General features: G+C 35.2%; 1 protein-coding gene and 1 pseudogene across 1 annotated transcript in view; one reads left to right on the forward strand and one right to left on the reverse strand.

The window, feature by feature from the left end:
- Positions 1 to 9,302, forward strand: part of CXXC4 (CXXC finger protein 4) — a 28,220-nt gene extending 18,918 nt beyond the window's left edge. Inside the window, exon 4 of the mRNA XM_027061789.2 lies at positions 3,653 to 9,302. Coding sequence (XP_026917590.1) covers positions 3,653 to 3,697 — 45 coding nt within the window. The 3' untranslated portion in view covers positions 3,698 to 9,302. The remainder of the gene's footprint in view (positions 1 to 3,652) is intronic.
- Positions 9,303 to 10,937: 1,635 nt separating this feature from the next.
- On the reverse strand, positions 10,938 to 12,897 carry LOC106966499 (tigger transposable element-derived protein 1-like; annotated as a pseudogene).
- Between the last annotated feature and the right edge of the window lie 468 nt (positions 12,898 to 13,365).

Here is a 13,365-nt window from a genome sequence, read left to right on the forward strand (position 1 = left end):
AATTCTCTGGAACACCATGCTTTACAGCAATACCGGAAGGAGAACTGAGGGCTGCAGGTTTCTCCACAGTCCTCCTGGGAGCAGGCTGTTTTTTGTCAGCGTTTGCACCTGCAGGAGCAGCGAAGGCTGTCTTAAACAATGCTGATCAACTCAATTCTATTCTTTACCTCTCCACCCCCTTCTCTTCCTGGGGAATCTGGCTTTCCTGTCACTCAGGATAATGATTTCCTGCAAGCATCACTGAGATCCAGAAAGTCACTGTAATCTCATCAGGAGTGTGATTCCCCAGCTGGGACTCTTGAATTTATATAACCCCGAAGGTAGCTAGGCAGGGTGCTTAGTCCCTCATTGGTGTGTTGAATCCACACAACATTTGAAATAAAAGTTCTCTTACAAAGATGACCTCATTCATTGACAGGATTAGAGAAGACATGTCCCCAAATTAGTACAGACTTAATCAAAAATATATAATTTAAACAATGTTTTATGTATGAAAACAAACAGTGTTGCCTTACCCATCTTGGCAGAAAAGAACTCAGTCCAGATATAAAGTAAATTTCCACTGAACCAATACAAATCAGGCAGGAGATTGGGCATGCATTTTCTGCTTTGTGTGACCTATGGGGGACACTAAGGAGTTTTATTACTTTTTTAATCCTGAAATAACATTTAGAGGAACCTCACTTCAAGCTTCTGGTGAATGCCTTGATAATTTGTTCTAATTAACGCACCATTGGTTTTCCTGTTTTCTCACACATTTTAGGTGATTTCCCAACAAATCATTTTTAGGCTTCATGACCTCATAAATCTTCATATAAGGGAGAGATCGTTTTTAAAAGATGCCTCCCTGATAATCTTCACCTTTACCCTGCAGCAGTGGATGGTCTGTACCTTAGGTGTGGAGATACGTACTGGTCTCAATGTATGCATAATAATACACACACATCCCAGTGCTATTATTTTGTGACAAGATGCATTAGTAAAGAAAACCAGCTCTCTGTTTTTCTCATATTTGCATTATCTAATTAATTTTTAGTGGTAAAAAGCATTGAGAAATGATTATCTTTCTCCTCACAATAATGACCTTTGATCTCAGGTGGCATTTTATAAAGCTTGCTTTTTCTAAATATTGCAAATAAAACTGAGTAATGGAAAAGGGCACAGGAAGAGCAAAGAGCTGGAAAAGAGATTTCAAAATATATCTAAGACATAAGGAGTTCACCTCATTTAAAAAATGTACTCCATACATTTTTCTGTTTATCTTCATAAACATATATGTTTATCAAGATACAAGATTATCTAAGTATATACTTACAGTCTTGTTTCCAGTTGGCATCTGAGAGTAAATTGGCATCTCTATGTCATATTCTATACATGTAAATGTGAATATATATGAATATATATGCACATGTTTATTTTTCATATGTGAATCTGTAATTGCATGGATATGTTTGGATCTAACTTATCTTGTTAAAAATGACTACATTTATATAAGTATGCATACTTATATAAAATTTATTCTTAGTTGGCATCAGGCAGCAAGCTTAGCATCTGGTATAAACGTCTAAGTTTTCATTTACTGCTTGTGTGTGTGTGTGTGTGTGTGTGTGTGTGTGTAAAGCATGAATATTAGAATGAATATGTTGTTTTTTATGAGTTCATATAGTTCCTTTAATAGTGATTAAATAAATGTAATGAGCATATATAATTATATTTATCATTCAAAAGTTAATTTTGGAAAGTAGGAAAGGAGTTTTTCTTATCAACCAAATCAAATGATGGAGATTCCGGTATGCATAGTGAGCTGGAGAGAAGAAAACATTACACCATGAGGAGTAAGGATTAAAATATTAATAAGTACTAGTTATGTGGGAATAATAGACTTCCTTATTTGCATTTTTAAACAATACTTCACAAGTTAAATACTTTTGTATATACATGGGTACAAACTTGCATTAGAATCAGTTTGGGGCACCTGTCTGGTAGAGCATGGGACTCTTAATCTCAGGGTCGTGAGTTTGAGCCTCACATTGAGAGTAGAGTTTATTTTAAAAAATAATCAGGGTGCCTGGATGGCTTAGTTGGTTAAGCTCCAACTCTTGATTTTGATTTAGGGCATGATCTCTTGGTTCGTGAGATCGAGCCCCACTTTGGACTCTGTGTTGACAACGTGTAGCCTACACGGGATTTTCTGTCTCCCTCTCTCTCTGCCCCTCCCCTGCTCTCTCTCTCTCTCTCTCTCTCTCTCTCTCTCTCTTTCAAAATAAATAAACATTTAAAAAATAAAAATAATAACTAAAGAATCGTTAGTTTGTTCTTACATATTCATCTTCAGATTTATTGTGTTGACTGCAGGGACAAGTTTTTAAAAACTCTTTCTAGTACAAATAGTGAAAAGTGGCTTTGCTTTCCAAAATGGTTATTCTTTTCATTTACATTTCAGTGGACATCTTAATTAATACACTCTTATTTTTAGATGACATTAACACAATAGGACTGTGTCAACCAAATAAGTCAAATGTGAGACAGTAAATCAAAGCTAGTTTCAATTATTAAGGAGTACTTACAGTAGAATTTTTCATGTATATTCTGAAATATGAAGTTCAAGTGCTATTAACACTGTCCTAAGATGTGTTTACAAGAAGTGTGTGTGTGTGTGTGTGTGTGTGTGTGTGTGTGTGTTCGCATTCTGTACCTACTCAATAATTTGGTAACATTCAACATGTCAATTTATATACTTAATTATCCTAGCAGCCATCTTATATTCTACACAGGCTTGTTGGACTGGTCTAAGGAATAGTACCAGCTCTCTTTCATTAGCCCCTATAGGCAAATTTACTCTTAGCTTATTGTTTCTTATGTACTTTCAATATGTTCTCATGTGATTCTGTTTTTTAAAGAAGAGTATAGTATAATGAATTACTGTAATGTTAATATATAGAAGAAAATTCAATCCTATACCGTTTTTCTGACAAAAAAAAAGTCCCACAGTGACTTTAACATTTTTGTTAAAAGAATTGCTCACACTTTTGTTGCTAACTTATTACTCCTTTGAAAAACGATAGTATTTTTATGGTATAAAAGTTATGCTCCATTGAGTATCGTTGGCTAGTGTAAGTTTGTTTCATACATATGGCCTTAATTTGTTGAAAATGCAGACTTTAAAATAGTGGTACATAGTTGTTAAATGATAGAAGTAACATCAATGTAATACTTGTTGTTGTCCTGTTATAAAAGAAATTCCCCAGAATAAAGAAACTACTTCACTGAATTCTCTAAGCAGCAACCTTACATAGAGGTGCATAGGTACACAGCAGATACAGACTTTCTGGCTGGACTTCCTACTACTGATTAATAGCTTCAACCGTCCCATTTATTCTGATGGTTATCCATGTTCTAGGCTGTGTTTCTGGTATTTTTTAGACTAATGTGTTTTAATCATTATATTCAGTAAATTATCATTAATTTCAACATTCTAATTTTTGTAATGTTCTAAGATTGAGCATTTCTTTTTTATTAAATGTTGAAATATACAAGTCATTATGTTGTGTATTGCTGACTAAAAATATTGCTGAAGTGTAAAGGAGAAAAATCTAATTTTATATTGGCATAGAAAAAAAGCTTAACTTGTTTTCTTGCTCTTTTTTTATAGAGAACACCTGTTCCCAGCGCTGAAGCATTCCGATGGTTCTTTTAAAGCAGTAGTATATCTTATTTTCAAGGCATTTGGAAGTGAAGGGCAAACTAATGTCTTGTTTTAAGAAACTGCTTAGTCCACCACTGAAGAAAATATCCAGATATTATTTTCATTTTATGTATAGGGGTTTCTTCAAAACAAAACAAAACAAAACAAAGGAAAAGAAAAAAAGACATATAAAAATAATCTGGGAGTTTGGGGAATTGGCCAGTCTATTTACTTTCAATACACTGATTCTTTCTTTGATGTAATTTAGCTATACTAGTGAAGTTGTTGTCTATTTTGGAAGTGGCTGTAAAAAAATAAGTTTGGGTAAACCCCTGCTGTAAAATCATGTATCTTTGCAAAGTACATATCTATACTTCATTTTCAAATATATGTGTTTCAGTACTGTAAACTGTACAGATAGCAGCTTGTATTTTGTGTGTTTAGACACAAGGAGACAATCATGTCTGAGCATCTATGGAGATTAACAGTTTGTACACAACAGTATGGTTCTGCGAGTTAAATCTGGAGCAATAAATTTTAGCTTTAACTATTTTTTGCCAGTTGTTTCTAGAAGCAGCAACAGCAGTGGCATGTTTTGCCATGCATCTTTCCGTAGAGACTTGATGCCAAGTTTTACAAGACTAAAAGATGATGATGCATCCAGCAATTACCTTCAGTTGTATTGTTATAAGAGGGGGAAGATGTTATGAAAGTTTCAATTAATCTTTTGAGCACTATATTAGAGTAGTGGTTATGCACTTGCATTGCTTACAAACGAGCTGTACAGAAGGGTATACCTCCCAAATACTTAGTGTAGTTGACTTGTCTTGGGTTGCACTGTAAGGCGGAGTACTCACAGTAGTTGGAACATGCAGCATCAGTTGTATAACTTTTTTTTTTTAATCAGTGTTTTCTAGGATACAGAGAAAAGTATCATATCTTAGGGGAGAAATTCATGATTGATTTTTTTTTCTCAGCCCAGCATGGGGTATATGTATTTTTTGTTTGTTTAAATTTTGCTCTCTCTCGCTCTCTCTCTCTCTTTCTCTTTCTTTTGGTAGGAAAAAGAAACTTTTGATAAAATGTATCCAAATGTTTTAATTCCATGTATGAAACGAAATGGGTAGTTTGTTTTAAAACTTGACTAGGTAAAGACCTCCTGCATTGAGACATGGCTAGGTATATTTTTAAGTTAAAAAAAATTAAACACATTTATAGAAGTGAGGCTTTTAAATCTCTTTTTATCTCCTTTTCTCATAGCCTCCCAGTTGGATCACTGGCCTTCCCCTAGGCCCTCAGTGGAATGTTCCATTGCTCCTATTCCCATTTTTGTCACTTGATGCTTTCATTCCTGAGAAGGCAAGGCCACATTCTGTGGAGTTCCATAAATGCAAACAGCCCCAAACACAAAGAAGCTAATGTTTCATAGGATCTGTGCTACCTTTTCACATAGGATTTGGTTTTCTTAAGGCAGTCAAGGTTCCTAAGTCTGTCCCAGGAGGACAGATACGTTACTTGTGATGACATGATACCTAGGGAGTTTATTTCATTTCTGTTTCTTGCCAGATTATAAAGTCTATTCTCATCTTTAGGAATAAAATAGAGTTTAGTGAAAATACATGGAGGATCGAAGTTGCCATGTTACTGTAACTTTTGTTCTTTATCCACTAGCCAGCTACTTCAGCCTATAACATCCACTAGCCTGCTGAAAAATGTTAGCAAGATGGATCACACAGAGGAAAATAACCTGAGAAGAGAAAGGGTGATGAAAAGGACTGTAAAGTTTTAGAAAGACTAGCAGATTAATAATTTTAAGAGGCTAGTTGTAGTTGTGAATGGGAAATAATATCACAGGAGATTTTAAAAAACACAGAAGGAGCACTTCCTCATCAGAGCATGGGTGGGAGGGGTGGAGAAGGCACCTGCAAATGCCAATGTGAAAAACAAGTGACTAAACCTGCCTAGAATATGAACGCAAGGTCTCCACTTATGGTTGAATGGCCTTTTTAAGGAAATTTTATTATATATTACACCTATCCATGTTTAAAGAAGAAAACTAAATAATCACGAGCTAAAATGTGCTTAAAATGTATGTTAATTTTGAGATAGCTTTCTGCTTGATGTATATTCCGTTGAGGGTTTCTAGTTAGAATTTCTGTTTCTGCTGTGGGACCAATGAGAACTATAGGAGTTCTTTCTTGTCCACTTTTATTTGATTTTTCTTACTTTTAAACCAATTTGCTAATTAATTACAAGTAAGTGAAAACTTACTTCCACACTTGAATGGTAAGTTTGCCTTGCTATTTGGAAAACGACGATTATTACTATAGGATTGAAGCAAACGTCCATTCAGGCTGTATCAGGCATACAATAACGGATAAAGATCGCACAGCAATGTACTGAGAGTCTAAAATACATGCTAGTATTGCATGTCTCGATGTGTTTTTGTTTGTTTTCTTAAAGAACTAATGAATCTGTATATTGTAAAATGTGGTGTTTTACATGTCAATTCAATTTTTTAATGAAAAAATGTTGATTATGGAAATGGAAAAGTGCAGCTTTTCTTTAATTCTCTTACATGTTTTTGTTCTTGATATTGTTCTTTTACGTCACCCATTTTTTTAATGATTTTGGTAAAACTCTATTTATATAATGTAGGGTGCATATAAGGTTCTCGTTGGTGATGTCGAAGAAAGATGTTACTCTTCCAGCCTCCCTCTGGTTCTCTTCCCTGTAAGTCCATATACTGAGAACTTGTAAAGGATGTCATTATAACCCTAAGGGAATTATTTAAAGGTTTACATTTTTCATGATTCTAAAATACCCAATGACATGTAACTTTTGAAAATTCCTTGCTGTATGTTTCATATTCAGTACCAAGAAAATTCAGAACATGGCAATCAGAATATAGATCATGGCGGACTATACAACTTAAAAATTACATATCGGATAAGTCCAATTACAAAGTTTGTAAGAGAGATCTACATACACAGATGTCTTACCTTCCCTACGAAGTAAGGAGATAAGAAGACGCACATACCGTAAGCATTTGGGGAGAGCTGGAAAATACGTAGGATGTTGGTACATAGTACAGTGAAGTGTTTTCCTTGTCAGCTGTCACTCGGCACCCTAAACATCCCAAGAGCATCACCATGCAAACTTCCCTCTTTCCAGGCCTTCAGACCAAAGTGGCTTTCTGATGGATTTTGCCTGTCTGTTCCCAAGTGGAGGCATATTTACAAATCAGAAATGTGTCCATCTTTAGGAGAGAAAACAGTGATAGTCTTCCTCCAGTGTAAGAGTATTTAAGAGCATCTCGTGGTTGCTTAATCCCCAGTAGCCAACTTCCTTCTATACACATTCACAGGGAACAAGACATGGTGGGCTTCCTATGAATTCCTATTAAGCAATCACTACAGAAAGGAATATCCCCTTCCTTTCATTTAGAACCCCTGGCATGTAAGTTGTACAATTAATACTAAAGCTTACAAAGTCTTTAGGCCGATAGTATCTGTAATCAAATAATGAACAAGGGAAAGCAGTTAAATGAACACACTATTCAGGGTCAAATATGTTCAGCAAAAAGCCGTGGTGGGTCTTTGATCATGGTTAGATTCACAGTGATATCAAACAGTTGGTTCTCATGTAACAGCTAAATGTTTCACATTTTGTTTTTATTAAATTTGGCAGTTTCACACTGAGATCTGTATTCCTAGTGAATAAAAGACAGCTACTATGTTCGGAGGGATTCCATTTTCACAATGGCAAGGAAGTCTGAGATTTCAGGAACGTGGGCCACAAAATGTACTCCTTTCAGTGTTCCCCTCTTCTGAACTGTGCAGTCATCTATTAAATTTTCTAATAGATATTTGTGTAAGGTGTATGTATGCTTGTGCAATTATAAAAAAAAAAAGCAGTTTTGGAAAACAGTGTATTTATTAAAGAAAATTACTTATGGGGCATGTACAAAACTGTAAAAAAAAAAAGCTACAAAAAAAAAAAAAAAACACATTCGATTTGCCCAGTAAAGTTGTTTTTGTGAAATTTCTGTGTTGTTGAATAAAGGACTTTAGTATTCAAAATATCTCTATTTTTCCATGAACAAATTTTTATTTGTGGGAATTTAAGTAATGGACATGTGATCCTGATAATCTGATTTTGTTTATGATAAAACAAAAGTGTATAATTCTACACTTGCCCTTATGTCAGCAGAATGAATACTGTATATAAATCTTTCATAAAATACGGCAGTTTTGTTCATTTTGTTTTTCCTCATAGATTTTTGTCTTTCTAGAGAGTTAAAGAAAAGGAAAAAGAAGAACATGGTTCTTTTCACATTTCTAGAGGATATTTTTTGTTGTTGTTGAAAGCTTTAAAAGGTCACCTAAATAGAGGAAGAAATGAATGTATCCAAACTTTTCTCCTTCCTTCTCCATCCTAAGTGTGCCAGGAGAAAGCATCCCATGAATCCCTTGTGCCATGAATGGAAAGTCCTGGTGATAATACTTGAAAGCATTAAAGTTCATGAAGAAATGTGCAACACTGGAATTCTATCTTCAGCCATTCCCAGCAATACTCTGAGATTAAATTTTTATTGTCGTACTTTTTAAAAAATTTTTTATGGAATATGATGGTCTGCCCACGCTGCTTATTGTTTTGGTGGTGAATATGCTTAACCCCTACTTACCTCACTGTTTCTCAGAACAAAGCTCTAATTTTTTCGATGCCTCATAAACTACAAGAAATGTAGAACACAATTTTACATCTTGGAAATCCTTAATATGATGGCAAACACCGAACTTCAAACAATTGAAAGAGTCCATGTCCACAGAAAATAATACCACATTAGAAGATGTTTGTTGATTTTATAAATTTCAGGGTGTGTTCTTTTAGTATAATACCGCAAATGTAAAATACCTTGGCCCTGGCAACAGAATTAGATCGCATAGTGTGCGAAGGAAGAATTAGGTAACTTGAATTACGAGAGTTTCTGGGTACTCAGCAATATTTTCAGGTGAGTTGTGCTTGTTTATTACATTTTGGAGTAAGCAACAATAGGGCAAAAATATACAACTGGGTTTTTATAGAAAATACTTTCTCCTTACTTGAAATCTTCAAGTAAGGTTTATTTGTAGTGATAAGAGAATAATGCTTCAAAATAGTTTGAATTAACCATGAAGGGAGAGGGGAGGAGTTCTATATCTTATTTAGACGTTGAGCCAGATAACAGTTTCATATGGTTTCTGCAAAATCATGTATTTTTCTAAGAGTGTTTATGGGTAAAAGTTATCTTTATTTGCATGTTTTATGCAGAAGCTATTCTCCATTTTATTTCTACTCTTGTCTTTATTCTGTCTCTTTTTAATGGTGAAAATTGTTATTTGAGGTAAACGGGCTGAACACAAATTTGTTTTATCTGCATGCCCTACATAAGTAGAGTAGTTATGAAAAAAAAATTATTCTTATTTGGCAATTTTATTTCTAATCTTCTAGTATCTTGGCTTAAGATCTGTCTTTGTGTCCTTTGCAATTCACATATTTTGGCCAATTTTTAAAGCAATATTTCTTATTTTTAATGTACTTATATAAAATTAAATGTCAACCAAATTATCTTTAGTCTAAGTCGCTTTGTTTATCATATGTTACTTAAGACAAAAATCATTCTGGTACCAGGTGTTATAATTTCACAAGTTGGAAGCAGTGTAGAGATCTCTTTCCAAGAACAGTACTTTTAAAAGCTACTCTTATCCTGTATAAATCCTGCATGTAAAGCATTTTTAATACAGGACTGAATTACATGACTTGTCCAGTATTTAGATGGTAGGAGAATCTGACTGCCTGGTTTGAATTATGACCTTCTGCTTATGACTTTTCTGAAAAGTGATCTTCTATCTAAATTATATGGCTTCAGGAAACCTGCACAATTTTGAAGGGAAGTTAGAAAAAACACAGTTAAATGATCCTTTTTTTACTTTTGGTACCATCATAAGACAGGTAGCTGAAAATTCATATTCATTGTATCCTTCAAGAACTTTTCTCATGTTTGCATGAATGGCCTTATGATTTTATTTATAACTTTTATTGGTAAATGTTTATAATTTGTAATTTTATTTATTAATGTTGAATTAATATGTGTGTGTGGCTGGATATAGAAAGATCAATCTGTGTGTGCATATGTGTGTGTGGTTTTTTCAGGCAGCAGAGTTGAAGTAGTTAAGGATCAGTGTAGGTCTCATTAAACATGTTTTATGGCTAAGAGTGTCAGTGTTGTGCCATTGCAATTGAATTTGATGACTCAGCATCTTACAATACTTAATCTGTTCTCTGGGAATCAGAAAACTTGGGAAACCTACATGGAATCTTTTGGTCTTCTTAAGTGCTTTTACTTCAGTCACTATGTCCTACTTTTAGTTATTTAAGGGTCTGTACTCAAAACTATGTATACAATTTGTTCCCCAAATACATTACTTCCCTTTAATAATTTTTACATTTTAGGTATATTTATATACTATTCGGTTATTTATCTGTATGTATATTTGAGTGTCAAGTGCACATCCAACCACTAATAGATGACTTAATCCATAGCTTATATATTTTGACCATACGGAAAAAGCCTGTATTCCCCCCCAAATTCATGATATCTACAGAGCAGCAGTAAGAAGAATGTTGTGAATATTGTGTGTGTGTGTGTGTGTGTGTGTGTGTGTGTTGGCAAACCAGCAATTGATTTAATTCCTCATTATTCAACAAGTTTTATTGTGTATCTTCAATGTGCCAGCTACTGGGAATATCAAGATGAATAAAACATGATTCCTGACACATTTACCATCACCATGGAACTCAATCAAATGGTTGAAATAAATACACAAATAAATAAAAACAGTGGAAAGTGTTGTGAATGGAGCAGGCATCATGTGAAGGAGTGGCAAGAAGAGATAGAGTGAAGCTCTTGAATTTCACATTCTTCACGGTTGAAAGAAGAGGGCAAGGCTTGAGCACTCCTGGGATATCAAACCTGAGAGTAAAGTAGTGAGCCAAAGAGATGGGAATTGCAGGAAAGAAAAAGACAAAGTTCAAAAGACCTGAGAGATACTACCTTCCTAGTCTAAGTTGCAATAATTTCTCATGGGGATTGCAGGAATACCTTGAAGATATTGTGGGTTTAGTTCCAGACCACCATAAAGCAAATATTGCAATAAAGCAAGCCAAACTAATTTGGTGTCTCAGTGCATTTAAAAGATGTTTATACTGTACTGTGGTCTATTAAGTGTGTGACAGCATTCCTTCTTTAAAAAAAACAATGTTCATTCCTTAATTAAAAAATACTTTATTGCTAAAATATGCTAATCATCATCTGAGATTTCAGAGAGTTGTAATCTTTTTGCTGGCTGGAGGCTCTTGCCTTGATGTTGGTGCCTACTAACTGATCAGGGTGGTGATTGCCAAGGGTTGGGGTGGCTGTGGCAATTTCTTAAATTAAGACAACAAAGAAGTTTGCCAAGTGATTGATTCTCCTTTTATGAATGATTTCTCGTAGCAAACAATGATGTTTGAAACATCGTAACTACAGTAGACCTCTTTCACAATTGGAAACAGTTCTTTCAAACCCACTTGCTGCTTTATCAGCTAAGTTTATGTAATATTCTAAATCCTTCGTTGTCATTTCAACAATCTTCACAGCATTTTCACCAGGAGTGGATTTTATCTCAAGAAACCACTTTCTTTGCTCATCCATAAAAAGCAACTCTTCATCCATTTGTATTGTGAGATTGCAGCAGTTCAGTCCCATCTTCAGAGTCTACCTCTAATATCAATTCTCTTGCTGTTTCTATCATATCTGCAGTTATTTCCTCTGCTGAAGTTTTGAACCCCTCAAAGTCTTCTATGGGGGTTAGAGTCAACTTCTTCCAAACTCCCATTCATATTAATATCTAACTTCTTCCCATATATCCCAGATTTTCTTAATGGCATGCAGAATGCCATTCCAGAGATTTTCAATTTCCTTTGCCCAGTTCCACCAAAGGAATCATTATCTGTGGCAGCTATGCCCTTATAAACTGTATTTCTTCAATAAAAAGACTTGAAAGTTGAAATTACTCCTTGATAGCTTGTCTGTGGAGTGAATGTTGTGTTAACAGGCATGAAAACAACATGAATCTCATTGTACATCTCTGTCAGAGCCCTTGGGTGACCAGGTGCATTGTCAATAAGCAGTACTATTTTGAAAGGAAACTTTTTTTTTCCCCCTGACTAACCGTAGGCTTAAAATACCTTATGTTGTAAACAGATATACTGTCATCCAGGCTTTGTTGTTTCATTTATAGAGCACAGATGGAGTATAGTTAGCATAATTTTTAAGGGGCCAAGGATTTGGGAGATGGTAAATGAGCACTGGCTTTAATGGGTAGTCACCAGCTGCATTAGCCCCTAATAGGAGAGTTAGTCTGTCCTTTGAAGCTTTGAAGCCAGGTATTGACTTCTCTCTAGCTACTGAAGTCCTAGATGGTATCTTCTTCCAGTAAAAGACTGTTTCATCTACCTTGAAAATCTGTTGTGTAGTGTAACCACCTTCATTCACAATGTTCTCTACATCTTCTGGAGAACTTGCTGCGGCTTCGACATCAGCACTTGCTGCTTCACCTTGCATTTTGATGTTACGGAGATGGCTTCTTTCCTTGGACCTCATGAACCAATCTCTGCTAGCTTCTGACTTCTCTTCTGCAGCTACCTCACTTCTCTCAGCCTTTGTAGAATTGAAGAGAGCGAGACCCTTGCTCTGGGTTAGGTTTAGGCTTAAGAGAATGCTGTAGCTGGTTTGATCTTCTATCCAGACCACTCAAACTTTTTTCCATATCAACAATAAGCCTGATTCACTTTCTTATCATTCATGTGTTCACTGTGATAGCATCTTTAATTTTCTTCAAGAACATTTCCTTTTCCTTCACTAATTTATTTGGCTCTTTGGTGTAAGAGTCCTAGCTTTCAGCCTACCTCAGCTTTAGGGCAGGCCTTTCTCACTAAGCTTAATCATTCTTAGTTTTTTTATTTAAAGTGAGAGATGTGTGACTCTTCCTTTCAGTTGAACACTCAGAGGCCATAGTAGGGTTATTGATTGGTGTAATTTTAATATTGTTGTGTCCCAGGGAATAGGGGAGCCCAAGGAGAGGTAGAGAGATGGGTAAATGGGGCAGTCAGAACACACTCAACATGCATCTGTTTAGTTCACTGTCTTATATGGGTGTGGCTTGTGGTACCCAAAACAATTACAATAGTAACATCAAAGATCACTGATCGTCATAACAAATTAATAATAATGAATTTGAAATATCCTGAGAATCACCAAAATATGACACAGAAACATGAAGTGGGCAAATGCTTTTGGAAAAATGCACCAAGAGTCTTGCTTTGATGCAGTGTTGCCATAAAACTTCAATTTGTAAAACAACAGTAACCCCCCCTCAAAAAAAAATCGGTCAAGCGCAGTAAATCAAGTGCAATAAAATGAGGTATGCCTGTACTTCAGTAGCTACCACAACATTCTCCTTCAATTCATTCTTGTCTGTCTTCAGTACATTTTCTATGCAGTAGCCTGAGTATGCACACACACACACACACGGAGTTCGTGTGATTCCATGCTTATTGTCAGTGGTTTCCCATTGCTCGTAGAATAAACACCTAAA

This window comes from Acinonyx jubatus, chromosome B1 (genome assembly GCF_027475565.1).
Source record: "Acinonyx jubatus isolate Ajub_Pintada_27869175 chromosome B1, VMU_Ajub_asm_v1.0, whole genome shotgun sequence".
Lineage (NCBI taxonomy): Eukaryota > Metazoa > Chordata > Mammalia > Carnivora > Felidae > Acinonyx > Acinonyx jubatus.